At 44.4% G+C, this 25,496-nt stretch overlaps 1 protein-coding gene and 1 long non-coding RNA gene across 2 annotated transcripts; both read right to left on the reverse strand.

The window, feature by feature from the left end:
* Positions 1 to 3,110: 3,110 nt before the first annotated feature.
* LOC144120698 (dehydrogenase/reductase SDR family member 7-like) lies at positions 3,111 to 15,815 on the reverse strand. Its single transcript, XM_077653347.1, has 8 exons — positions 15,120 to 15,815; positions 14,277 to 14,426; positions 13,650 to 13,756; positions 12,467 to 12,662; positions 11,264 to 11,310; positions 9,605 to 9,727; positions 5,632 to 5,798; positions 3,111 to 3,534 (listed from the first exon to the last, which is right to left on the reverse strand). Exons 1-8 carry the CDS (start codon positions 15,247 to 15,249, stop codon positions 3,474 to 3,476), a joined length of 981 nt encoding a protein of 326 aa, XP_077509473.1. The 5' UTR covers positions 15,250 to 15,815; the 3' UTR covers positions 3,111 to 3,473.
* Positions 15,816 to 21,121: 5,306 nt separating this feature from the next.
* Positions 21,122 to 25,066, reverse strand: LOC144120699 (uncharacterized). Its single transcript, XR_013312474.1, has 3 exons — positions 24,787 to 25,066; positions 22,020 to 22,080; positions 21,122 to 21,294 (listed from the first exon to the last, which is right to left on the reverse strand). It is a non-coding gene; the product is annotated as an uncharacterized LOC144120699 (long non-coding RNA).
* Between the last annotated feature and the right edge of the window lie 430 nt (positions 25,067 to 25,496).

Genomic DNA, 25,496 nt, shown 5'->3' on the forward strand with positions numbered 1-25,496 from the left:
CAATGAATAGTAAAGGTCCACTACGTCAACGCTGAAAAACTTGCAGATCCCAGGGTTATCCAGCTTAAGGTGCTCCACCAGCGCATCCGAATTCGGAATCACGAATGGGTCTGGCAGGGCCAGCGCCTCCAGTTGCCTTTGAAGATAACCTGAAACTACATGCTGCCAGGTCCCTCGTTTGGAGACAATGGAACGGAAAGGTTGGTCCGGCTTGTGTGTCTTAATGGTGAAAAAAACTTCGAGCTTCAGTCCTGCCGACTTATTCGCTGCGTCCGCCAGCTTGCTCAAATTGTGGTGAAATAAGGTGAAATGGCGGGCGGTCGAACTTTTGAGACACCACAATTTGAGCAAGCTGGCGGACGCAGCGAATAAGTCGGCAGGACTGAAGCTCGAAGTTTTTTTCACCATTAAGACACACAAGCCGGACCAACCTTTCCGTTCCATTGTCTCCGAACGAGGGACCTGGCAGCATGTAGTTTCAGGTTATCTTCAAAGGCAACTGGAGGCGCTGGCCCTGCCAGACCCATTCGTGATTCCGAATTCGGATGCGCTGGTGGAGCACCTTAAGCTGGATAACCCTGGGATCTGCAAGTTTTTCAGCGTTGACGTAGTGGACCTTTACTATTCATTGCCACACGGAGAGCTCATGAGGGCCGTTAAAATGTGCATCACACAGGACAATGACGAAAGTGCATTCATTGAAAAATGTGGTGTGTCTGTTGATAGTCAGCGCATGTTTGTCTTTACACCTCAGTTTCCACGTCCCGTCTTTGTTGCGCTGTTTCAAAATGCTACTACTTAACCTTCGCATTGCAATTGTAGCCACTTGTGTTTCTGTGCACCGCTGTTTTATATATATTATGTAATTATATTAATAATGGTATTTTGGTTGTGGAAGTAGCACCAAAATACACCTTGGACACTTAGTGACCGGCACAGATAATGACTGCAGGTATGAGCAAGAAATTACCATTTGAATAAAAGGGGTTGAGTGAATTTGACAAGCACTGTCAAGCTTTGTACAGCAACTGTTTGCACAGCAGTTTTGTACAGCAGAGAAGTAAACTGTTGTAGCCTGCCAGTACTTACCTATTAAGCTGGAATTTGAAGGCTCATGAAAAGGCCTGAAATAGGATTGAGGACAGCACGGCAGGCTATGGAAAAGAAAATTATATAACATTACAGAGCAGGGTGGTTTGAGAAAAAAATTAGGAAAACAGGACATCTGATGCAACCATTCTGCGAAAGCAGATTGACTTTCCAGGCCCATAACCAGAAATTTTTTTCGGAAGGGGCCCTAGGCAGTTGTATAGGGCAAAGCCCAGGGTGTGTGTGTGGGTGGGGAGGTGTAGTTTCCATGCACAAGAACACTGAGCTAGTTGCACCAGCCATCGTTATCTCAGCAAAACTTCGCTCTAACTGCACAATACTCATGCATGCATGCAGACGTAGCAGGAGCAACTTACATTTTAATGCACACAAAAGCACTTCTGCCACGATGCTCATGAACAAAATTCTGTGGCATTGCAATAAAGGCAGTCTTCCACAAACTATCAGTTTGCTCACGTTAGCTGTGTTCGGCTTGCGAATGCATGACATAAAGTACTCTTGTTGAAGACTGGTTTGGTTGATGGGTGCTTAATGTCCCAAAACAACTGGCTTTGAGGGATGCCGTAGTGAAGGGCTCTAGAAATTTCGGCCACCTGGGGTTCCTAACGTGCACTGATATTGCACAGTGAATGCCAAAGAACCCCTAGTGGTCAAAATTTCCAGAGCCCTTCACTACGGCGTCCCTCATAACCAGAGTAGTTTTGGGACATTGAGCCTCCATAAACCAAACCAGTCTTCCACAAGAGTGCTATAGTATCATGAATTCACAAGCCAACACAGCTGACATGACCAAACTAAGTTTGTGCTGACATGTCTCATACATCAGTGTTAAAGGTAGTAAAGCTGACATACGCAGAATGACAGCTTGTTCTGGTGTATCTGCCACCTCAGTGCCATAGACATAGGCATGCCTAAAGGGGGGCCAATATGCAGACTGACAGTTTGTTCTAATATATCTTCTACAGCAGTGCCATAGAAATAAGTGTGCCATAAATGAGGACCAAAGTTCATGGTAGTGCTCTTTCATGTCTTTTGGGTAGCAGGGAACAATATGGTACAAAATTCCCCCTCCCAATGTCTATTAGGGGGCCAATGCCCCCTTGCCCCGCAACTGCACATGCTTATGGCCACAGACAGTTGTGTCCAACATGGTAGGCTTTCCCAGGCTACGTGCCTTTCACAAGTGCACTGCACTGGATATGTTATGTGACCACACACTGATTTTCCAACTTTAGTTTTCTTTCACAGGAAACATTCCACGTGCAAAGTAATCAGGCACATTCACTCCTTTGTAGAGCAACAACAGTCACTCCATATCCAAATTTATTTGCCAATCCTTGTTGGCCTGTCCCCATGCACCATTGAAGTGCAGTGAATTCAGCAAACTTCAGCAAGCCAGCTAACAGCACATTTATGACGAGTGCATTATGACTTGCTTGTTACAAATGTGAAATTCAATGCACAGAGACTAGTTGGAAGACCATGCTTGCACTACACTTGTGGAAGAAAACATTTTCACAGCACAAAGCAGACAGCTCATGTGTAATTTTTTTTTATGCATTAGCTGCTTGGCAAAATGCTATTCAGACATGCTCATGCATGTTTATCAGAAGGACACGGTCCACATTATATGAAGATGCTTGGAAGATCAATTTCAAGGAATACCACAACAACTTTGCAGTATCCAACTGCCAAGTACCAGCTGCCCAAGAAGTTGATTGAGATCTGGGTCTTCCAAATATTTTCTCTGCATCGACCAGAGATTAGTCACAAAAAAGTTATTTTAAGCAAGTATACAGAAATACATATTTTGCAAAAAGGCACTTAGTCATAACTCAATTAAAAACTATCACGTCAAGCAAAAAATATCAGCCTGTTAGTGAACTGATGATATGAAAAGATTAGAACCAAAATAGAAGCATTTTCAGCAGGACTGCTTTTTTTTTCTTCAGCATAACACTTGCATAGCAAGAACAGGAAAATATAAGGGACTCAGGAAATAATAAAATAACTATGTTCATTTTTATTTAGTAAAACTATCTTTATGACAAGATCAAAAGCTTCAATTCAAAACACAGTGCCACAAATATTGGCTTTCCAGCTCCCATAACACTACCACACCGATAGTGCCATTACAAGATCCTATCATAGTACACAATGAAGAACAAATATCATTACGCTTACTCACAACCTTTTAAATGAAGCATTATGCGCCTACAGCAGCAGGTTTCTTAATTTAATTTGAAGTGCTTGTACAAGGGGAGGAGGAAACAACAGGCACTCATATGACAAGTGATCACTTTGCACACCACAGCACACAGCCACTTTTCAAGAGTCACTCATTGGAATGTTTCCACACCTCTCTACTGGCCTTCTCTCAGCTTCATCACTCTTTCTTTCGTGAACAGCAGTTTCATGACATAGCTGTAAAAAACAAGAGAAAAGAAGACTTCACAACTTGCCCTGCGGTTCTAAGGAACCACTCACGTTCAGGGCACAATGAATGAAGCACATGCCCAAGTTCCCGAGCTTAGTAGCAATGGCAAACTACATGCTAATGTGCTGCTGCTGCCAGTTCTACGATTGTAGCATGAGTTTGTAATGATATCAAAATGCTGCAAACACGTGCTCATTGGCATCGTAAGTTGAGCATGCAGCAAGAACCGTGAATCCGCAGACCTTGCGCTGCATGCAGTCCACACAGTTGCACGGCGTCAGCATGGCCCCCTTTCGTGTTTACCATCCCTCTTTTCTCGTTCTGTTGTCACCCATTTCTGAAGGCACCAACAACTGGTCGAATATGGTTAGAAGCTAGTTTTCTCCTACCTCAACCATACTTTTATAAATTATTTCAGCAGCCCACTTTACAGTATCTGAGCAACAACGCGACAATGAAGGCAAACTGAGCAACTTTTATAGAAAAAGGCTTCCTAGCTTTAAAGAAATAATCTGCATGTGGCACCGCTAACTTCAGCTAGACGATATTCCAAAAACAACAAATAATTTTGTCATCAAGGATGAGTGTTATAACTGTTTTAGAACCTGTTACAAAGATAATCTTATCCAAAAAATGTGGGCTTGTGCAAATATTCGATAATTTAGTATATTCAACCGAATCGTAAAGTATTTGTTATGAATCTCAAGCAAATAATGTTTCTCAAACACTTGTTTCAAGTGGTTTTGGTTAAAACACCTCCTGCTGGATGGCATCAAGGCGCAGCAGCACAACAATGCAATTCAATTAGACCAGAGGTTCGAGGCATGCGACTATGAAAGGCCATAAAACAGCGCAACTTCCATGCCTTCCTTTCGTGTGTGGCCCAGCTGGTTATCAAAGTGGCAAACTGAACTGCCAATGGTCCTATTGTCTCAGATCCTGGCACAATGCACTGGAAAGACAGGAAGTTTGCTCCTGCGCCATCGCTTGCCCGGGAGGCCAAATGCCAGCATGAGAGACTGGTGTGTATGCCATGTGAATTTTCGTTAGCGGAAATGATTTGTACACGAACTGACGATTCCTCCTTTGACATGTGGAGCTCCACAAATCATGGTGGTAACTGGCACCGGCATGAGGAGCGTAATACTTTCGGCTAGGCCCAACTTACCTCGAGTGAGTGCAAAGAAGCTTAAAGGGCCGTAGAAAGGGGCTCCTAATAAATTTGCGATATGTCTGGGATGCTACAGGGCGCCACTTCATAATTATCCTCTAGCAAGAATTTCTTTAATGCGTTTTGTGGAAGCAGAGTTAAATAGAGGCAAAATTTGAACTTCCGCGTCTTCGCGCCTTTCCCTCTCCTCTCGTACGCCAAAACAGCGGCACTCCTGTGCCGGCCCCACTCACTTGGCCCCTCCCCTACCTCCGCCGGCTGCGGAGCGTGCAGAGTGACCGTGGTAGCACATGACGTCTGAAAAGAATTTGGCGCTGTGAGCCAATGATAACCCCCGGCTGCTGACGTCACTTGCATGACGTGACGTCATATGCCGGGTTTTGTGCGAAAGCCTGGCACCACGCGTCGCCACGAGATGCAAAAGCAGGAATTTTTATAAATGTATTGTAAATTTCCCACTCGCGTTTGAGGTCTCGTACGCGGCATGGACGCTTGGTGGCCTGTACTCTACATAGTGCGAGCATTTTAAAGCCAAGCTCGAATACCCCTTTCTGTGGCCAAAATTCTAGCAGCAAAAAACATATTTCATACAAATCAAGAAATGAAATATCATGTGTGACCAACAAATAAACTGAGTAGCAATTATTAATTGTGCTCTCAAAGAGGCTGAGATGCAGTCAATGAATGTCAATGAATAGTGCTTATACTACAACGGCCACAAAATGAACAAATTTAATCCCATTATTACCATTGCTTTTGTTGCATAAGTCACAGAAGGTTGCAATTTCCAGGTCTTTTTCACTGCTTACAGAAACATGCAAGGCACGTGTTATTGTAGCATCTGGGGTTATTTTGGCCCCCCTAGTGCCTTCACAGCAACTGCAGCAGTCTGTAGAAGCAAGAAAGCACTCACTTTCTGAAAATGGAGGGCATGTACTGCGCCATGTACATGGTGAGCAAGATGGGATGCTGGGAAATCCAGACCTCATCCATCTTGTTGGCCATGGCGACTGCGATGAGCTGAGCACAGCGTTCAGTGGGCATCAGTCGAGACTTGGGCGTGTCTTTCATGTTGTACAACTGCAGGCAACAAAACAAACATGCAAGCCAGTTGTGATATCATGGCTACCACCGAGCAAAATGTAAAACGTGTGTTTAAAAGTACAAAAGCATAACAGTTATGTGCATGAAATCCATTTTCCCCTCCTGTTTAATATAGTTTATAGGCCAGGAATTTGTATAAATTGTTCAAAGTCCTCGACATATGCATGCCATGAACTGCAACAATATAGACTGCACTGAAGCTTACATGCAATGCTATCAAAACAGATATTAAGAGTCAGCAACATCAGGCAGGGCATGTGATGACTAGCTGTGGCTATGTGATGACGCTTCTCCAGCCCGTCACAGATGTTAACTTCTTTGTCACTTCAAGCCCTTGTTGAAGTAAATAAATAGCATGTAATTATGCTATTCCTCGTGTTGCATAAATACAATTCTTAAAAGGACACTGCAGCATATTTGTCTGCCAATTACGGAACCCAACAGCCAAAACCAGTGCAAAAACTTACTGCTGACCTGCGTTCTTAGGTAAGAGCAACATCCATCGAAAGTGCCAGGTGAAATCTGGGCCAACTGAGATTAGCGGGAGTGTAAGCAACGAGTGCATGTCTTTCAAAGAGCATATTCCGTGTGGACAGCCTGCCGCACAGGTGCAGAGCACGTGCCTAGAGTGTCACAGAATGGCCGCAAGTGGGTGGGGACTGGCCATGGAACAATACCGGAAGGTAAAGTATGAAGTAAGCAGTGAAAGAAACAAGGACGCTACCTTTGGCACAAGCATAATCGAGACATTTAGCATAGCTCATGCTGCTACAGTGTCGCGCGCCGCCAGTGCTCATGTGCTGGTTGGTCAAGTTGCGTCAGGTGTGCTGCACCCAGGATGGATGGATGAATGGAAGATAGGAGCACCCCCTTTGACAAAAGGTGGTGGCAGTTGCCACCATGGCCGGCACTTTTTTTTAATATTTCTTTAACAATGTTAATGGTGTAATAAGCGTCTATAAATGTGCCATTTTCTTTGAATACAATGTTTAATCCTGCCCTTCTAACATTTTATCTCCTCTCTGCTTTTCAGCCCCCAATCTTCCAATCGCTTTTTGCTAACTTCTACCACAGATTCATTCATATGACCATTGTTATCTCTAAACCCTCCAGCCACAAGGAGAGTGACTGTGCCTGCATCAACATCTGGATGGATACTGCCTCATTCTAGTATAACATGTTCAATTGTTTCTACAGATTTACCACACACCGCACAAGAGTAATCATCTTGGTTAAATTTATTTTGCTAGCAAGATATCCTGATTTAGCTTCAAAGAGTAGGACACTGACTTTTGAGTTATCATAGCATGAATGCTTCCTGATCTGCCTTTCCCCAATTTCCATATAGTAGTTCTCGAGTCTGCTTGTTTTCCACTGAATTAATCCAGTTTTTACCTCCTGGATTTTTTACCTGTCGGTTAGAGCTCTTTATTTCACGTCCTTGTTTCCTGCATACTAACTGGTTAGTCATCTAGTCCTTTTCCAGCAATGTGAGTCAATGCTCTTTATGCAAAAGTATTTAAATATCGTAGCTGCCCACCTGTGATCATCCAGTATCTTCAGACACACTACATAGATTTTACTCTGACCTTTCCATACTTCAAACGATGCCCAGCCCATATCACCCTGTACTGCCTACTAGTTTGTGGTTTTGGCATGGAACTTAGAGCTAATCTTCCGACAGCTCTCAGATTCATTTCTTGTCTCGACTTCTGAGGCACAAAACCACATCCCCAACGCATGGCAGATTTCGAAGTCTGCCTACACATGGAGCCATCTAGCACGCTCACGGCGATTCTGATTGGACTCTATGCAGTAGGCGTGGGTCCAGCTCACAGGCGCACATGGCACTATCTGGCGCACCCCTGGAGGACTTTGAAGGTCGTAGCACCGCTGCTAGAGTCCGGCTATGATATATGCTGCTGCTGCCTGGTCTTTTCATTACAACAATCCCCTTCGCAACTTTGTTATTTTGGGTGATAATTTAAAGCCTCTCGTAGTTCATACAGCTCAAATTGACGCTACGATTATCATTTACAAAAAACAAGAAAGGAATGTTTGAGCCTCGTTCAAGCAACACCTTTAATGGTTCCAAGTCCTAGATGGACGGAAACCGAACGGCCAAATTTTGCAGACAAAGGAAGGTGATAACGTAGCATGCACAAACAAAATTAAATTTTTTTTACAGCTCAAATTTAAAGAAGGGTCGGACATTGCAAGTTTCCCCGCGTCTTGTGACACAACTGGTCACTACTAATCAGTACTGTGCCTTGGCCACACACAGCGATTCCTAGCTTACCTTGCCATAGCAGCCACAACCGCAACTTGCGGTTGCTGGAGTCGTGTATGTCAGCGTTTGCAAAATGCTCAGAGTGCGCTTCGACACAGCACACAGCGTGGGAGACCTGTCCTTTCTTTCTATTGTGCCCCTCTTTCTTTTTCCCTCCCGGTCCTCTCCTTGTCCCTTTGTTTCCTCTAGCTGCAGTTCAAGTGCTTCAGGCTTTGATGGCAGATACTGTGGCTAGCAACATTTTTTTTCTTCGGTTCTTATTTTATTATGAATAAAACCACAAATAATAGTGTGGCCACACAAAGGACAAGCAGGAAACTGTTTTGGGAGAAATAGATCAGGCCCCGCACTCAAGAAGATGCTAACCAGGAGGTGTCGGACCGACAAAAACGCTTTGTACAAGTCTTGCTTTCATTTCTATTATGAACACTGACTGAGAGATGAACGTGTTCGCAGAGCTCCATTTAAAGATCTTTCATAAGGAGGCACATCTCCCATGAATACAGAAGTAATCAAACGTTAAAAATTTCCTTAATCATAAGCAAACCAAATCTCAATCGGGTACTTTTACCTTGAACATGCATAAATATGAGCAATAGAATGCAAAACAATAAAAGTACAGAGAACCCCATTTGTTCGTTTACACATTTCAATGCTTGATTTACCACTACAAAAAACACATTCCATAAGTCTTCCAGATTAACTGAACATTTAGACAAATTGAAGTGACAAAAATGACTGAGACATCATCATGTGTAATAGACAAAACACTTTCTTCCAGAGTTACCAAAGAAACAAGACTACTACCTCTACCTTTCTAACACTTTTTTAGCCCATTTGGCTGCAATCCACTGCGATGACTGTCGATATATCACTACCGCTTGGCCCCACTGTGTGAACAAGATATCCTTACGCTGATGCACTGAATTTAGCAGTGGAGGCCAGCCTCAATAAAGATATAGCTAACATACATTAAAGTTGCTGTATATATGTGACCACAAGGAAAGGTGAACAGTGATGATAAGGCTTACTTGCATGAAATGACAATCACATGAACCCTTCCACAACAATCAAGCAGCGTGATTGCAATTAGTTCTCAGTACTTAAACATGCACTGCATGTTTGACAATCATACAAAACATGCAAATACAATAGTTCTATACTTGTGTAACTTGATCTGCAGAAACTGATCACATTATCAGCAAGTGCCCTCAATGATCCTCGCGATAAGAATGTCTGTTGCTGCCATTTACACTCTATTTATAGATGGTAAACTTTTGAGATAAGGCACCTGAAACACTGATAACAATATCAAGCATCTTGGGAATTGCCATGTGTGATCACAGCTGTTCTAGAGTCCTCTGGTCACATTTAACATTGCAAACGAAGTGATAAGGTCATATGCCAGCAGTGATAAAGACTGTGGTAAAAAAAGCATAACGAAGCTTCACGGTCATGTTTGCATGGAAGCAGGCAGACAGGTGATACCCACCTTGCCAGGTGTGGCAGTGAAGGCACGTTCTCGGATGCGTGAGAAGACAGGCCCAGGACAGGTGATGGTAACATCTAGACCTCCCATCAGCACAGCCTCCAAACGCAGGCACTCAAAGTAGCCCTGCGAGTCCACAAGCAGGATACAATTAATTCAGACAATACTTTTTTCGTGGGAAAACTTAACCCAGCATGAAAATATTTGCCACGCATTTCATAGCGTTCGCTTCTGTGTATTTTTATGTTGTACAATACTACAGTTCATATACGCTTGCAATGTCAGTTCACACAGTGCTGTGAATGCAAGTGGAATATTTGAAAAATGACATTCTCATCTATTGTGAACAAAAGTGCCGCTAGCAATGGGCAATTCGCAACATTTCAAAGTACAAACTTAGAAGGCAGGCCTTACAGCTAGAAGACAGTGCTGTGTCCTATGTGCATGCGCAGAAGCTGCTTGAAGATGCACTGAATAGAAAGGAAGATGTTTGCCTTCCAAGAAAAGGTCATTTAGTCAGTAGTATATTAATTTTATGCACGTTTGGGTGTATTTGCACCACAACATCATTTACTCTGCATGGAAAGCTTTGGAAACTGATGACCATGATGAATTTTTATGGCGAGAGGGCTGTTTTGGCCAAAAAGCATGGAACAAGGTATATTTTCGTTTGTACAAGACAGGGTCAAAGACCCATTTTCTAAGTATTTCACCCCAGATAAGTCTAGCAGCAGGCCTGAGGAAGGCTTGTACTCATTGCATCACTGGTGGGCACCCAGTAGCACTGAGGATCGAACCCCACATCTATCGCATGCGAGGTAAATGCTCAAATGCTTGGGCTACCACTGCAGTGCTTTGGAAGCTTTATTTTTCCCATAGCCACTGATGTTTTTTTTTATTTTGTATGAAAAAAAAACTCCGAACTTAAACATGAGAGCCACCATTGGCCTGTCATGATAATGTTTGATCCAGATTTTGGGACTGTACAAATCACTGGCTGGATACACTATGTACAACATGTTACAGTATTGGATCATTCAAAAGCTTTCTTTCGAGAGGAATAAATGCCTTAGTGTGAAGGACTTGGTGATCAGCTGCTGGAGATAATGGCCGGTCACAGCAATGAATAGCATAACCTTACCAGCATTCATTAACAAGACTGCACAATCACAGATAAAGTTTCAAACTGCTATCAGAATTCGGGAAGGTGGCTTTGACTGGCTCCAATTATCAATGGTACCGTCTCCAGAGAACTTCAAATGGGAGAACAAAAGGTTCAGGGATTAGTATTCTACTACCCTGCTAGAAATTTTGTTACATACAGAGTTTGGTTGATCAGTGGCATCAATAATGATAGCAACATTACCGGATGACAACAAAACTGCAAAAGGCACTGCTGTCAGAATGCTGCATGCCTTTGATATCTTTCAGCCACCTCTGCAAAGCAAGCAATGTTCTGCTGTCTCATGAACATTTTGATTTGAAAGTTTTAAAATTAAGGTATAAGCAAATTGCATTGTTTTTATCATTTTGGCATTCATGTCCTGGTGTGTTTAGAATAATGTGGATTTAGCATGATACCAATCAATATTGTTTGAGGGTTCCGAAATTTGTTTTATCTCAATCAGGTTGCATTAGAGCATAGTGTCTGCTTCTACATACCTGCAGTGCATGTTTAGAGCCAGTGTAGGTGGCAGAGAAGGGGGCACCTGAAGAAAAAAAGAAAATTCAACACCCTCCAAAATACTACAAGAAGCTCGACACTAAACCAGCAGTGATTACTAGCCTCCTAAATGCAAAGAAAATGGCACATCAAGAATGTTATCAAGTATTCATCACACACAACAAGATGGAATTTTTTTCGTTTTACAGCATACACACTACTTGGTACTCCCCCAAAAGTGCATCATATGTTTCTAAACTAAACATCAGCTTTCACCTAACCAAAACGGAGCTACCAGACAGTATGTTTGTGGGGAGGGGGGAGGGGGGTTCCCACAATTCTTGTGTGCAGCAGAGCTACCAAGAGAATAGGGTAATCAGCAATCTAAAGAAAAACATACCCAAGTCTGCTGGAAATTCTTAGAGATGGTACAAAAGTATGCCTCAAATGTTTCAGTGCATATGAAATGTGCAAGTGAAATTACAAATCCACTCCCCACGGTGGAGTAGATTTGTAATAAGAACTTAGCAAGATTCAATTTCATTCAGATTTCCTGTCTACACGCACCCGACAAAAAAAATCACGAACGATGAAGGTGGAAGAGAAGGTAATACATGGCACTTGAAAATGTAATTTTAGCCAACTGTTTCGTGTCAGCATTTAAGAAAAACGTAAGTGGGATTCGAAAGGCAAGCAAACGCTGAACAGCTGACTGAAGCAACTGTAGGAAGTATTCCCCGATGTCACAGCAGCCGTCATTGTGTCATCTCAGGAGCACTGCGAAAGGCAGCTGGCGTGTATAAAGGAATGATCACCTCTTGCTCTGGCCTGCCCTGCTGAGGCTACACAACGAACAGCAAACTGGCACCCGTGACGTCACATGAATACCACCCCTATACAAAACAGGCAGCATACTACTCTAGAAGGAAGCAGGCTAGCCAAGTATTCTGCCACGCTTTCCCTCGCATTCCAATCACAAAACTGCATTTATAAAAGGAAAGACTGTAAGCAATTACTAACACTGTCTCTGAAGAAGTTCTATATGTTTAAGATTGGGCCTTTTATTTGCTAAATGTTACTAATTTATGAATAACAAGTACAGAATATCAGGCTGCACACTGGGGTCATCTGACAGCTCCTGTCAGTCACGTCTCACATAATTAAGTGCAAAAATAAAAAGAACAAAAACATGAAGGGCTTACCCAGCTTCCCTGCAGTGCTGCTAGTAACCACAATGTGGCCATGTAGACCCTTTTCCTTGAAGTACTTTACCACACATCGTGTCAGCGATATGGCACCAAAGACATTGCAGTCGAACATCTCCTTGTCAATCTCGACAGGAATTTCCTCAAAGGATGCACGCTGGCTGCGGCCAGCATTGTTAACCAACACATCCAACTGCAAGAAAAAAGCTTGGTTTTTGCATATATTTTGTTTTCTCCTACATTCTTAAACTGCCATGAGAGGCTTTAAATGTAAATAACACAGGGAGACAAATGCTTAAAGGGGAATAAGCCAAGCTGTTTAATAATCAGGAGTACAGCCAATAGTTTAGGCTGCAATAATTAAGAATGCTTCTAAACTTCGATGTGCTATATGTTGTGACAGCTAAATCGGTGAGTTTGTTCTACAACCTAAGGAGCTTCTGTAATGAAGAAAATTCAGAGAGGAATCTTTAGCTAGCTCTGTTTGCAGATATTTTCAACCAATAACGAACTCAGTGGTGGTGCTATCCACACAACCGTGGAAAGCAGTTTGAATCCAAAGACGAAATGTGAACTAGGCGGTGCTGTGAACCCTTGCGACATAATACAATGCTACAAGCTACAAGCTTACACTAAAGTAATAAACAGCTCTAACGCTTGTGAGTGCCCAGTTTGTCAGTGCAGTCGTCCCCTGTTTTTCGGCTTTGCAGCATGGCACCAAACCAAGTTCTTTGCAACTTTAGAAAGTGAACTTCATTCTTCCATAACAGCAACACAGCTTTTGCGTCTAAAGCCATTTTGTTAGACACCTATACAGCCAGGCACGTAGCCAGAAATTTTATTCAAGAGGGGCCCAAAACAATTTTTTTGCACGAGGGGGTGGGGTCTTAGCAGTGCATGCTCAAAAAGAAATTTCTAATAGAGATGGGGGGGGGGGGGGGGGGGGGGGGGGGGGGGCAATGAAACCGTTTTGGGGAGGGGGGCAGTCCCCCCCTTAGATATGTGCCTGCCTACAGCCCTGTTTATTTAACACATACACCAACAAATAGATGAGTGACAAGTGAACAGTACTGCACAGAAACTGAAGTTTGATAAATTGCAATCAAAGGTGGTGCTTACCAGACAGTCATTAAAACAAATTTGTGTACAAAGTGAATGCAAATTGCTTGACGAAACTAACCTTTCCAAAATGGTCTAGGACTTTCTGAAGCTGCTCCGAATGTGATGAGTAGTCGCAAATGCTGAATGGAAGAACAAGGACTTCCGTGCCTTTGTCTTTTCCAAAGTCTGCATAAACAGAACAGATTGGGTAATGCTGGCTTATCACAGATAAGGAACTCTGGAAAAATGCATAAAATTACTGCTAATGCATAGGAAGAAAACTACTGCATGAAGTGAACTGGAAAAAAAGTATGGAGGCATGCACACTGGCAAAAAACAGAACACTGTTACTGTAATACCAAATCCAGTGCCAAGAAACGAGCTTTGAAGGTGAAAGCCAGTGGTATTATGAACTGTGTGCATATTTTACTTTTGTTTCAATATTCTTCCAAACATTCATTTATGAGGGCAACTATGCAAGATCTTAATATTGTTACTGCCAAGCTAACAATTTCCAAGTAGGTATTAAGACATCTGTGGGCTTTCAGTGTTGACACTGAAACAAGATCCTCATTTACAGTGTATTCACCTCGCTGGACTTCCTTTGGGAATCCAGTATATATGTATATCTGTAGGATACTAACTTTATGCCGAAAGGCACGCTGCCTTAAGGAAAAAAATTCAAAGTGCGCTGAAAATGTCTTACCAAGACAATTCTTCTTGACAAGCTCCAAGTTTTCCAAGTTCGTGCCAGACAACACCAGGCGGCAACCCACTTTGGCCAATTCGTACGCAAGGTACTCGCCAATGCCGCTCGATGCTCCTGTGACCCATATTACTTTCCCTTGGAGGGTTCCTGCATGTTCGGAGAGCCAAGGTGGTACCTCTGTGTGACTATCTCATGTGTTCTTACTCTTGTCATTAAACATGACAATTTTCTCCTCATCACATTTCTTGCCCCCCTGAGACAGAACCAAATGAGTGTCAAACTTTCTGATGAGCAGTAATTAGAGCCTTACATTCACTTCCAGATACAATGCTAGTTTTCCAAAGTGTCTGTACACTAAATGTTTGCCTCTGTGAAGAAAGAATTATCTCAGGCTTTGTCAAGTAGTTCAAGAGTCATGATCAAGTGCTTAAGAATTACTGACATTTCCGTTAAATTCTTACACCTCGTCCCTTGGGGCGGCAGGAACGCTTCGTGCGATAAATAGATGCAATTTTCCTCACTCAAGCTCAAGGTTATACCTGACGCACACAAAAAGCTGAGTGCGCAATGTACCCGTAAAACTTCGCGGCTTCTGAAACTCGCGTTTGTAACTATGCTGTTGCTGACCAATGTTTTGAGCTTAATTTCTGTTCTCACAGTGCAAAACAAGTGTGAGAGGACAAACAAACTAAACATGAAATTGGCGCAAGCAATAACGTGGTTTCAAACGAAAGAGGTCAATGTTACGCATCAAAGAACAAGGTTGGCCCGAGTGGGCGGCGCCAAGAAACGCGCTCATTCGAATAACACTTGGATGATGAATAGAGGTTGTTCACTTACTGACTGGGCGGCCGAACTTTGACTTAAACAGCAGCGTCAGGTCGGCGTCGGCAAGTTTAAGCCATGCCGCGAAGGCTAGAAGCCAGGGTACTCCCAGGTAGAGCAGCCAAGACACTAAGCAGCACGCCATAACAGAGGCAGGTTATAACTTCCAGTTAGCTAGGTCACATTCAGATAACGGAGTGCAATTCCAAATGATAGCGAAGTCCGAAGTAGCTCCGGAACCGCCCTCAACTGTCGGTCCAGGTGCTACGATCACGGCGGACCGCTGAAGCCTCCGTCGTTCGCCACAGGGCACAGCACAACGCTCAGAGCACAGCAACAGAAGCAGCCACGTTCTAACGCATATGCAAATGACGAAAAAAAGAAGCAGTCGACGCTGCCTATGTGCGGAGGTTACGCGTACGCAGTACAAATGATAGACAAGCGAACAGTCGAGCCGCCTCGCTGTGACTGGCTTCGGATGCTGCTGCGGTACGACTGTGCCGACCGTTCGTCGTCAACCTTCCTTCCTTGTCTCGCTGGTCTCCTGCTTGTCTCGCGTCGCTTGGATTTCCCGCTGCCCTCTCCTACCCTCCTCCCCGAGTGTAGGCGCCTGCTTCAAGGTGCATGCCTCATTGCAGATAACGCCACCAGCTCGTTACCATTCTCCAAGTAGTAGCTCTATGCATTCTCCCGTTATCTATCCACCCTCATATGGTTGTGTGATTGTAATAACCAATTAATTCACCGGAAAGTACAATTCTAAACTAGATTAAATAATTGTCGGCAAATATTTGCTGCTCAGAGCGTTTTTTTTTTACTTTGAAGCGTAAATTTACCCTTTTTGTGCTGTTTTTTCAACTTTCGATTTGTTTGATCAAAATAGACGGCAGCGCGCCATTTGAACGGGAGTCAGGTTCCCGACGATGTTACAAGAACTGAATCCTTTTAATGAAGACCTTGTGATTGCAAATACATTCCCGCGTTCTTGTAATGCTATTACCAGAGAGCCTGCGATGCACGTAAGTGTTCTACAAAAATAACATGCATGAAATATAAGTTATGTAACATCGATCCCCGAGTGTGCAGATACGTGCAAGGATCGTTATGGTGGTTATAGCCCTAAGATAAGCAGAAAAATACCTCATGTTCACTATAGATCACCCGACAGTCTAGCATGAAGACGTAATGCGTTATGCTAAGAAGAAGAGGTTTGATTTAAAATTAAAATTGAACTTTTTGAGACGCACGATCGAGTAATTCAGTAAGGGCAGCGTGCACATGCCGTCGGATCTGCCAGAAGGGGCTCTGAATCTGCGCGATTTGGTGTTACCGCTTACGACTGCCCCCCCCCCCCCCCCCCCCGAAAAAAAATAAAAAAATTGAAAATTTCAGTTGGAACCAATTGGACATTTGAATTGGACATTTCACTTGTGTCCAGTTGTGTTTTTTAGCCACCCAACCAATTGCACCCAGCTGGATTCCAATTTCTACAACTTGACATATTAATGTGCAAAATGTAACTTATTTGTGAGGACTGCAGGAGACACCTTGCCTGGTGCCAACCAACATTTTTATTATGGAATTAAGAATCACATGCTTTTATGTAAATCAAGGCCAACAGAGACGCATACATCACAAACAAGAAGCACTATACATTCAGACACTAGTAGCATATTAGCTCATTATGTACTCGACCCAGGGAACACAGTTTATGAGGCTCTCATGCTGGGGCCATTGGCGCTTGCATGCACACTGAGCGCAGTTATTCAATTTAATTAGACCGCAGTGTTGGTGCAGATGATGAATACAGCGTATAATTGGTGGGTTACGCTGCTGATAGTTCTTAATTTATTATAAGAACCATGCAATTCTGCCTTGTTTGTCAAATATATGCAAACATTCACACGGATACTTTGGATGCAGTTGGACAACAAATTGGGCTCTTCAGTTGGAAACTGGAATGGTCCAATTGAATAGTTTGTATATTTATTACAGATACTATAACGGGCCCTTGGGTGAATGCTGTACATGAGGAGTGGGCTAACAACCTGGTGTTAATAAAACATTGTGTTTGCTCCCAAGGTGTGTTTGCTTTTCGTCTCCTTAGAAACGCTGCCATGAATGTAACTTGCGAAATCATGCTCATTAAAAAAAAAAAAAGATTTTCACGGCCGATCAGACAGTCTGATGCGAGCAACGCGCATGAAAAAAGTGGGGATTTTGTCTGATTGCTTTTATGATGGAACCTCTTCCAGAGGACGTTTTTTCGTTTGGTGTTTTTTTTTTCTTCTAATTTTGCCACATCGAATATGCCTGAAGTTGCGTCAGATCACTCGGTATTTCCGATTGCTGGTTTACCTGAACTTTCCGTACTAATGCATTCGCCTTTGATTGGCGCAGGCTCCCCTGGGCTTGCCGCAGTGTTGTCTGCGATGAATGACTACTGTAATGTTTGCCGCTGTCATTTTGCTGCTCGGCGCAGCGAGCACGCCTAAACAGCACCGTGGTTCCTTGCTACGGCGTCATATCTTTTCCTGCTGGAATCTTGGAGCTCGGCACGGGAAGCAAGACCTAAGAGCCAGAATCGCACTGGCAAAGCGCGCGGGCGCGCAGTTCTGGTTGCGCGAATAGACACACTTCAGCAAGCATGAAATCAACTATGCCTCAGTATTGTATTGACGTTATCGCTGACACGAACGCGTACTGGACGTCTGCAATCCTCCTGTCTTGTTTGTTCCTTGTCTTCTTTGTGCGTTTTATTCATGCTGCGAAACTTGTCTCCATTATGAACTGCAACCAACTAGCCCAAACCACCGTGTTACTGCAATCGCTGACGGGGCTTTCTCTTTTGTCTCCCTGCACCCCGCTATCAGCGCTGTTTCGGGCTGTCTAGTGTTGTTATCGCTGGCAAGAGTGCTGCCAGACGTCCGTTGCCCTCGTCTGTCCCTGTCTCACTTTTAGTTTTGTGCTTTAATCTCGTCAGCAAGCCTCGTTGCGTCATGACGCCAGATACACGGAAGGGTGTACAGTGGCAGTGCCTTCACACTAAAAAGATGCCGTTGCTACGAATTCGGGGATGTCTTAATATTTCGTCATCGCGGGCCGTAAAGTGGGACTGATAAAAAATATAGAGGTACTCAAATATTATTGCGCGTGTATGCGACCATTTTCACCTGGCTGTCAGAACTTCAGGTATATTCACAGAAAAAATGATCACTGTTCAAAAAAAAAAAAAAACGTGTGGGCGAACCCGCCTTATCTTTCTTCCCTTTGTGTTTATACGAAACAATTTTTTTTTTCAAGTGCTATTGAGATTTGAATGCCTTGGCCGGCCACTCGTTTACTTGTGTAGCAGGTGACTACTTGAACTATAACTGAGCAATTTAACTCCTAAGGGTCGGCTCTCACGTCTAGTTTGGCGGGCCGGGCCGGGACTTGAATCCGCGGGCCTGGGCTGGGCTCAGGCTTTTGAGTCTCGGGCTCGGTTTGGGCTCGGGCTTCAGAATGCAGCCCGGGCAGGGCTCTAGCATGTATTCTCCCGCGGCACCTTACGACTCTTTATGTAGGGATGTGCTCTGCAAAAGCGGCTGTAACATAAATTGTACTTAAAATATATATCACTAACGGAAGGATGTTATTGGTCTGCTAAGACGAATGTACGGCCACGTATAGGTTCATTACGTTAGGCATCATAGAAGTGTCTCGAAAAATCTTATTAATGTGAGAACCTGCCTCAGTGGCTCGGCATTCGGCTGCTGATCCCGAGGTAGCGGCACCGAATCCGGGCCGCGAGGGCCGCATTTCGATGCAGGAGAAAAGAAAAATATTTGGTCCTTTTTTTGACCACATTCTTAAAGAAGATAATGCCATATTATTTGGAAGTTGGCCCAAGCACAAAATTCCAAAGGACCGCCAAAATTTTGCAAATTGGCCCGCTCTAGTAAATGTATTAGGGTAAGTTAACGGGAATTATTCGGTGGATTAAGGTGAATTAATTAATGCGCATTAGGGGTGGATTAAGGTGTATCAGTGGGTCGGATTAGTTTATTCCCATATGATAATCCAATGGAATGCACCCGTACATTCTAGTTCTCAGATTTTCAATTTTGGCGGTGTTGATTACGTCACGACCTCCTCGACCGACCAGGGAATTTCGTTACAGAGAATCCGAAAATTTTTTGGACGACGACAACCCATATGCTATCGCGTTAAAAGCGCCCGTGCGCTAGCTGCGCGATGTCAGCGCATACTTTAAAGAACCCTAGGTGGTATGAATTAGCACGGAACCCACCCGGTGTGCCTCATAGAGCGTGTGTCGCTTTGGACGTTAAACTCCACATCATCACCATCATCAGCCTAAGTCCACTGCAGGGCAAAGGCCACTCCCATGTACCTCCTATTGACCCTATCCTAAACTCTACAAACCAGTGCCACTAAAACGAGGGAAATTATGGCTCGAATAACCGCTTGTGCACCTGGTGCATGGGAGCTGGAGATCCCTGTTCGCGCGCTTGAGCACTCGCCACACGGGTTTTCCCCAGAATTATTTTTCTTCCTATTTGTACCCGCTACATAGCTTGCTGCCAGTGCAGCCTCACATCTCTGGACCCTTTACGGGGGACGAAGACAGGCGCCGCCACGAAATTGTTCTCTTTTTCTCAGAGGGGCAGGAAAGAATGAACTACCTCGTCCGGCAGCGTCCTTGGACTAGCTCAGCGGTTGAGGAAACTCCATGTACGTACATACGTGCTTTGCATTGTCTTCAGCCTTTGTCCCCGCTTGTTTAATTACTACTTTCCTTGGTATACATTTACTCGACTTTGGTCCACTCATACTACCCTTCCGAGAGCGGGCATTCGTTGGAAATGCTCGTTCCCCCCGTGCGTTCTCCGTCCGAAATAAGCGGCAGGTCCGTTGCTCAAGGCAACGCCTGCGGCCTCGAGCAAGCTCGCTCTTTGCGAGCTACTCGGAGGGAAGTTTATCTCTCGTTCACGTTGCTTACAGATGCTCGTTTGATGCCCTTGATATCCAAGATCAGCGATAAAGACTGCGTCTGGCTTGGGGCCACCGACTGCACCTGTTTGGGTATCGTGCAAGACAAAAATAGAATAAGGGGCACTCGGTTTACCGCGGCGTCTTGCTGTTTTGATTTGTGGCTAACGTTTCCTGTGAGCTGCACTCACCATTTCTTAGGTCGCCTTAGCAAGGGCGCACCGGATCAACGCTGCCCGTGTGCTGTGCGATGTCAGTGCACGTTAAAGATCCCCAGGTGGTCGAAATTATTCCGGAGCCCTCCACTACGGCACCTATTTGTTCCTCTCTTCTTTCACTCCCTCCTTTATCCCTTCCCTTACGGCGCGGTTCAGGTGTCCAACGATATATGAGACAGATACTGCGCCATTTCCTTTCCACCGAAAACCAATTATTATTATTATACTTGCTCGAAGCTCTTAATCTAACCCATTTTTAGGTCACCCAGCTCGTTTCCTTTCCTTTTTTTTCTTTCTTATGACAACTCAGCTGCAGGGTCAGCTCACGCATAAGAAGTGAAATGGTAATGTGTTCAGCACATTTTCGGCAGTGAGCACCGGATCGTAACGGCAACCAACCACTACTTACCCCCCCCTTTCCCCCCCTCCCTCCTCCCATGACCTTACTTAGCTCCCCAAAGCACTCCCGCTGATTTAGATGGTTTGCCGTCTGAAGAGTTCGCGAGTTTCGAATCTCCGGAATATCCGCACAAAGGCGCTGCTGGTGTAAGTCACGGATGCACCTGCAACACTTTGCAAACAGGCCGGGCGGAGCGATTCCGGCTTCGATCATTCCTACCTGTCTGGTACACGAGCCGGGCCTCTATATAGTTATAGCTAAACGCACCCCCGCTTGACTTCTCGTTGCCCACATACTCGAGGAAGTGCTCCTTCGTTCTGCATTGCGTCACCCGCAGCACCCTGCCACGCCGTCTCTACATCGAGATGAAGTTTTTCCCTGATTGCAGTTATGAATCAGTCGCGTTGCGAGATGAGGTACCATTTATTGCGCCAATTTATTCATTCGTGTCGTAGTAATTGTCTTTTCTTGTTTCCTTTTCGTTGGTAAGCTGCGAAGAAATCTGTCGGATATGCACTTCGCGCTGCTTGCAGACTTTCTTAAAAGCCTTGCCAAATAAGAGACACCCTGTATAGAGACGCTGTAAAAGAAAAAAAAAAGAGACAATGAAGTAAGAGTATTAATCAAGCGATGCTAAATGGCTCCAAAGTTTCTCGTTTATCTTGCTACTTCTACAGTGAGCTTTTGATGCGCAAGTAGGTTTTCATTCTACTAATTGGGGGGAGAGGGAGTCAATGTTGCGCGCTAAACCACGCGAAATATTTCACTGTACGGGCATGCTACATTTGCAATAAAAGTAGCAGCAATAACAACAGACAAATGGAACGTTCTTTTTTAGCACAAGATTCTCGTCGTAAATGGTCGAACTATCTCAAATTGCAGCATTTTCAGTTTTATGGGCATCGTGGACGTCACGTAATTTAATTGCAAACGATATGTGCGTAATCAAGGATAGGAGTTGAATGTGCTCTACAGAACATGATGTCTTCCTCACGTGCATTCAGATCTCAGGTTAGTCTTTTCTACCAAAAGCAGTGCAGCAACTTTCTCGAGAAAATCCAGATTTTTTTTTTTAACAAGCTGCGGCGTTAACCAAGAGCCGTGTGCACAATGCCTTTTTTAACACGATCCCCACTGGCTACACAGCGGACACCACCCAAATATAAATCCATCTTTCATAATCAAATCTTTATAAATGCCGGCCCTTAATTGCGACCGGTGATGACGATTATTCACCCTGTCTGATTACGGCGCCGTTCTGCCGCGGTACAATTGCAGAGCCATAGATATACCAGTTATACTCACCGCTGCTCATCGCTTATTTAGTTTTCTCCCAGTAGTCGACAAGTAGACTCTGTGCGTGGTCCTGCGCAAACACGTCACAGATGAAACGTATAAAGAAAACATCGCTAGAATCTTTGTATTCAAACGAGGTGCACGCTCTGCAAGAAAACACGCCTAAGTTCGAGTGAGCCTCAAAGTAACATTTCCTATTTATTTTCTGCCCCGCCGCGGTGGCTCAGTCGTTAGGGCGCTCGACTACTAATCCGGAGTTCTCGGGTTCGAACCCGACCGCGGCGGCTGCGTTTTTATGGAGGAAAAACGCTAAGGCGCCCGTGTGCTGTGCGATGTCAGTGCACGATAAAGATCCCCAGGTGGTCGAAATTATTCCGGAGCCCTCCACTACGGCACCTCTTCTTCCTTTCTTCTTTCACTCCCTCCTTTACCCCTTTCCTTACGGCGTGGTTCAGGTGTCCAACGATATATGAGACAGATACTGCGCCATTTCCTTTCCCCCAAAAACCAATTATTATTATTATTTATTTTCTTTCATTTTTCTGTATATTCAGCCTTTTATCACTATTTGAGGGAAATGAAAACTTAAACTGAGATGAAGTTTTGGATGCCCTTTTCCCCTGAACGCATCACTTTCCTCTGTTGGCCAAATGTTTTAGGGGAATCCCCCAAGGTGGAGTAGATTTGCAATAAGGGAGTAATTACTCGTTGGCGTAAGGGAGTAATTACCCAAGTGCAGCCATACGGCTACAAACAGCTTTCTCAGAAAACTTCGTAGTTAAAGAAAAATCTTTTCCTTTCCTTCCTTCCTTTCCTTTGTAGCCGCACGGCTGCGCTTGGTGGATGCCACAGAGTAATTACTCCCTTATTTTCTCCGCAGTCACCACTCGTGGAAATGTGCCACCGGTTGCATTAGCATATTTATTCCGTCGTGGAAGAATGATGGCGGCGGTTGACGACTTCAGTGGCGCACTGCACCTTGCAGCACTGACCTCTTAGCATCACACTTCTGGCCCGTTTACAAGAAGAAACACCTGAAAGGTACGTGCTTTGCGTTCAACGAAAAGGTCACCAGTACAATGTGCATCATTGCAGGCGTCTCCCTCAACAGACCTCCACATTCATAGACGATGGAATGAGAACACACTCTCTCAAGGGCGGAAGTACATCGTAGTTGATGGAGACTGCACAGAAAACTGATGCGCTCGAGGTGAAAAAAGGAATAGCAGACATCATTTAATGCAACATCTTGAAATTCTGTCGGTTGAACACCCTTCGCGTGGTACACAGATCAGGAATTAACAAAAGGAAGCTGATACATTCTGCAAAAGTTAAGCGGCAACGGTGTGAGTGGTGTTGTAATAGCGTTAGGAGATGTATTTTTATGATTAGAACTTGAACATTTCAGCAATTTATTAATTGATAACATACTTGAGATAACTGGAAAGGTCAATATGAAACTTTCAATGGTGAAATTTAATAATAATAATTGTTTTTTTGGGGAAAGGAAATGGCGCAGTATCTGTCTCATATATCGTTGGACACCTGAACTGCGCCGTAAGGGAAGGGATAAGGAAGGGAGTGAAAGAAGAACGGAGATGCCGTAGTGGAGGGCTCCGGAATAATTTCGACCACCTGGGGATCTTTAACGTGCACTGACATCGCACAGCACACGGGCGCCTTAGCGTTTTTCCTCCATAAAAACGCAGCCGCCGCGGTCGGGTTCGAACCCGGGAACTCCGGATCAGTAGTCGAGCGCCCTAACCACTGAGCCACTGCGGCGGGGCGGCGAAATTTCTGAAAAGCGAAATTTATTCTGAGTATTTTTCTTTTGCACGCCATGAACGCAGCTCGCAATGTCAGAAGTGCATGAGATTACGGCTACCCGTACGCGCTGATGTTAATCATTGTAAATGATTAACTAGGTAGCAAGGAAGGTGAAAAAAAACCTTGCACTAAACGACCGTCAAAAATATTGATTTAGCTACGTTGCACTCCCTGCATAACTTCTGGCAAGAACTTTCTCAATTTTGTTTGCCTTTTCATATGTATGACCGTCGGACACTATGTACCCCCCCCCCCCCCCTTATTTAATGTCCCTAAGGGACCTTTAAGGGTTAATACATGATGATGATGATGATGATGGACTGCAGCATACTGGCAAGCTTTTAGGCTTCCTTTCTAAAGGGGCGCTCATGCATTGGATACGGCGTTCGTCTTTAGAGTGGTGTACCTAATTTTTATCATGAGACAGTTTCATTCTACAAAGCTTAACATTATCATAACTATCTGTCTTCCGCTGACGTAAGTGTTTGGGCAAGTCTTAAAAAAATCGGTAGAAGTCAGCTGAAGCCGGTTCTGTGAGATGCAGGCTTGTCTTTGACCTCTGCTTTCATTTACGTTGCCATCTCCAATGGTATGAGCCTTGCTGCATGGCTTTAACCATGTCAGATGCATGGCAGATTCTTTAGACTTTAACCACCAGCACCAGCTAGTCGAATGACGTCATGAACACTGCTGACGTCTGTAAATGAGCACTGCTATCTTTCTCTTCTCTTTCAGCACAAACTTTCACTGGTATTTTTTTTCGATCGTTGGTTGTAATTCGTTGCGCTTCCTGTCTATTTTTTATTAAAGCCAGTTAAGTTGCTTACGGGCAACTTTCAATACCTTCTCACCCCGTGCACATTTTACGGGAAAATAAACTTAGTAAACGCAACGTATAAATACAGCGCACAGGCCTTCGAGTTGCGAGCTTACGCCACCGTTTACTTACTTTCCCGATGCTTGAACTTAGACTCCGCCCTGTCAGAGTCCCCATGCTTGTGGCATGCAGCCACGATACCAGCAACGGCCACAGCCGTCGCGATGAGCAACGTGGGCAGAGTGAGGAGGCAGCACATCATGGCGGCGAGCCTGGCGGTGCGATGATGACCCCTCCGCTGGGTGCAGGGACGCGAAGAGGGCAGTCACGCCCTGGTGGCGTTCACGTGCTCACCGGATAAATGAGGCATGACTAGTGCGACCGCAACCACGGAGAGGCGGATTGTACAACAGCTTAGGGGACACGTGTGTCCGAGTTGACTAAAGCGAGTTTTTGCTTGTTTTTATTTTTTATAGCGTTCATATGCAGCTGTGCGCCCTGCAGCGTGACCGGAAGGCTGTTCTTGACGCAGTTGGAATAGATGCAGAAACGTGTATCAAAATAAATCGAGGGTCTTGTATTTCTTTGCTTCTTTCTCTCGCTTGTTCGTTTGTTTGTCTGTTCGTTCATTTATTCGTTCATTCATTAATCTAGTCACTACATATTAACAAAATATTGAGGAACACTGACACAATAAGTACAACGACCGCTTGGATGCGGACATGTAATCTTAATTCTAAGCGGGCGCCCCTGGAAAACATATTAAGAGATTACGAGGGGAAAGCGATTGACCAGACTTTCATCTCTCTCTGCAGATCTCACTCAGCGCAACCGGTCCTTTG

The sequence above is a fragment of the Amblyomma americanum genome, chromosome 2, assembly GCF_052857255.1.
Source record: "Amblyomma americanum isolate KBUSLIRL-KWMA chromosome 2, ASM5285725v1, whole genome shotgun sequence".
In the NCBI taxonomy this organism is placed as follows: domain Eukaryota; kingdom Metazoa; phylum Arthropoda; class Arachnida; order Ixodida; family Ixodidae; genus Amblyomma; species Amblyomma americanum.

Coding starts and splice junctions, on each gene's coding strand:
- LOC144120698 (XM_077653347.1), bottom strand. CDS start 15,249: ATGGCGTGCTGCTTAGTGTCTTGGCTGCTCTACCTGGGAGTACCCTGG. Junction 9,728..11,263: donor GCTCTAAACATGCACTGCAG/GTATGTAGAAGC, acceptor GTGGACTCGCAG/GGCTACTTTGAGTGCCTGCG. Junction 3,535..5,631: donor ATGCCCTCCATTTTCAGAAA/GTGAGTGCTTTC, acceptor TGTTTTTTACAG/CTATGTCATGAAACTGCTGT.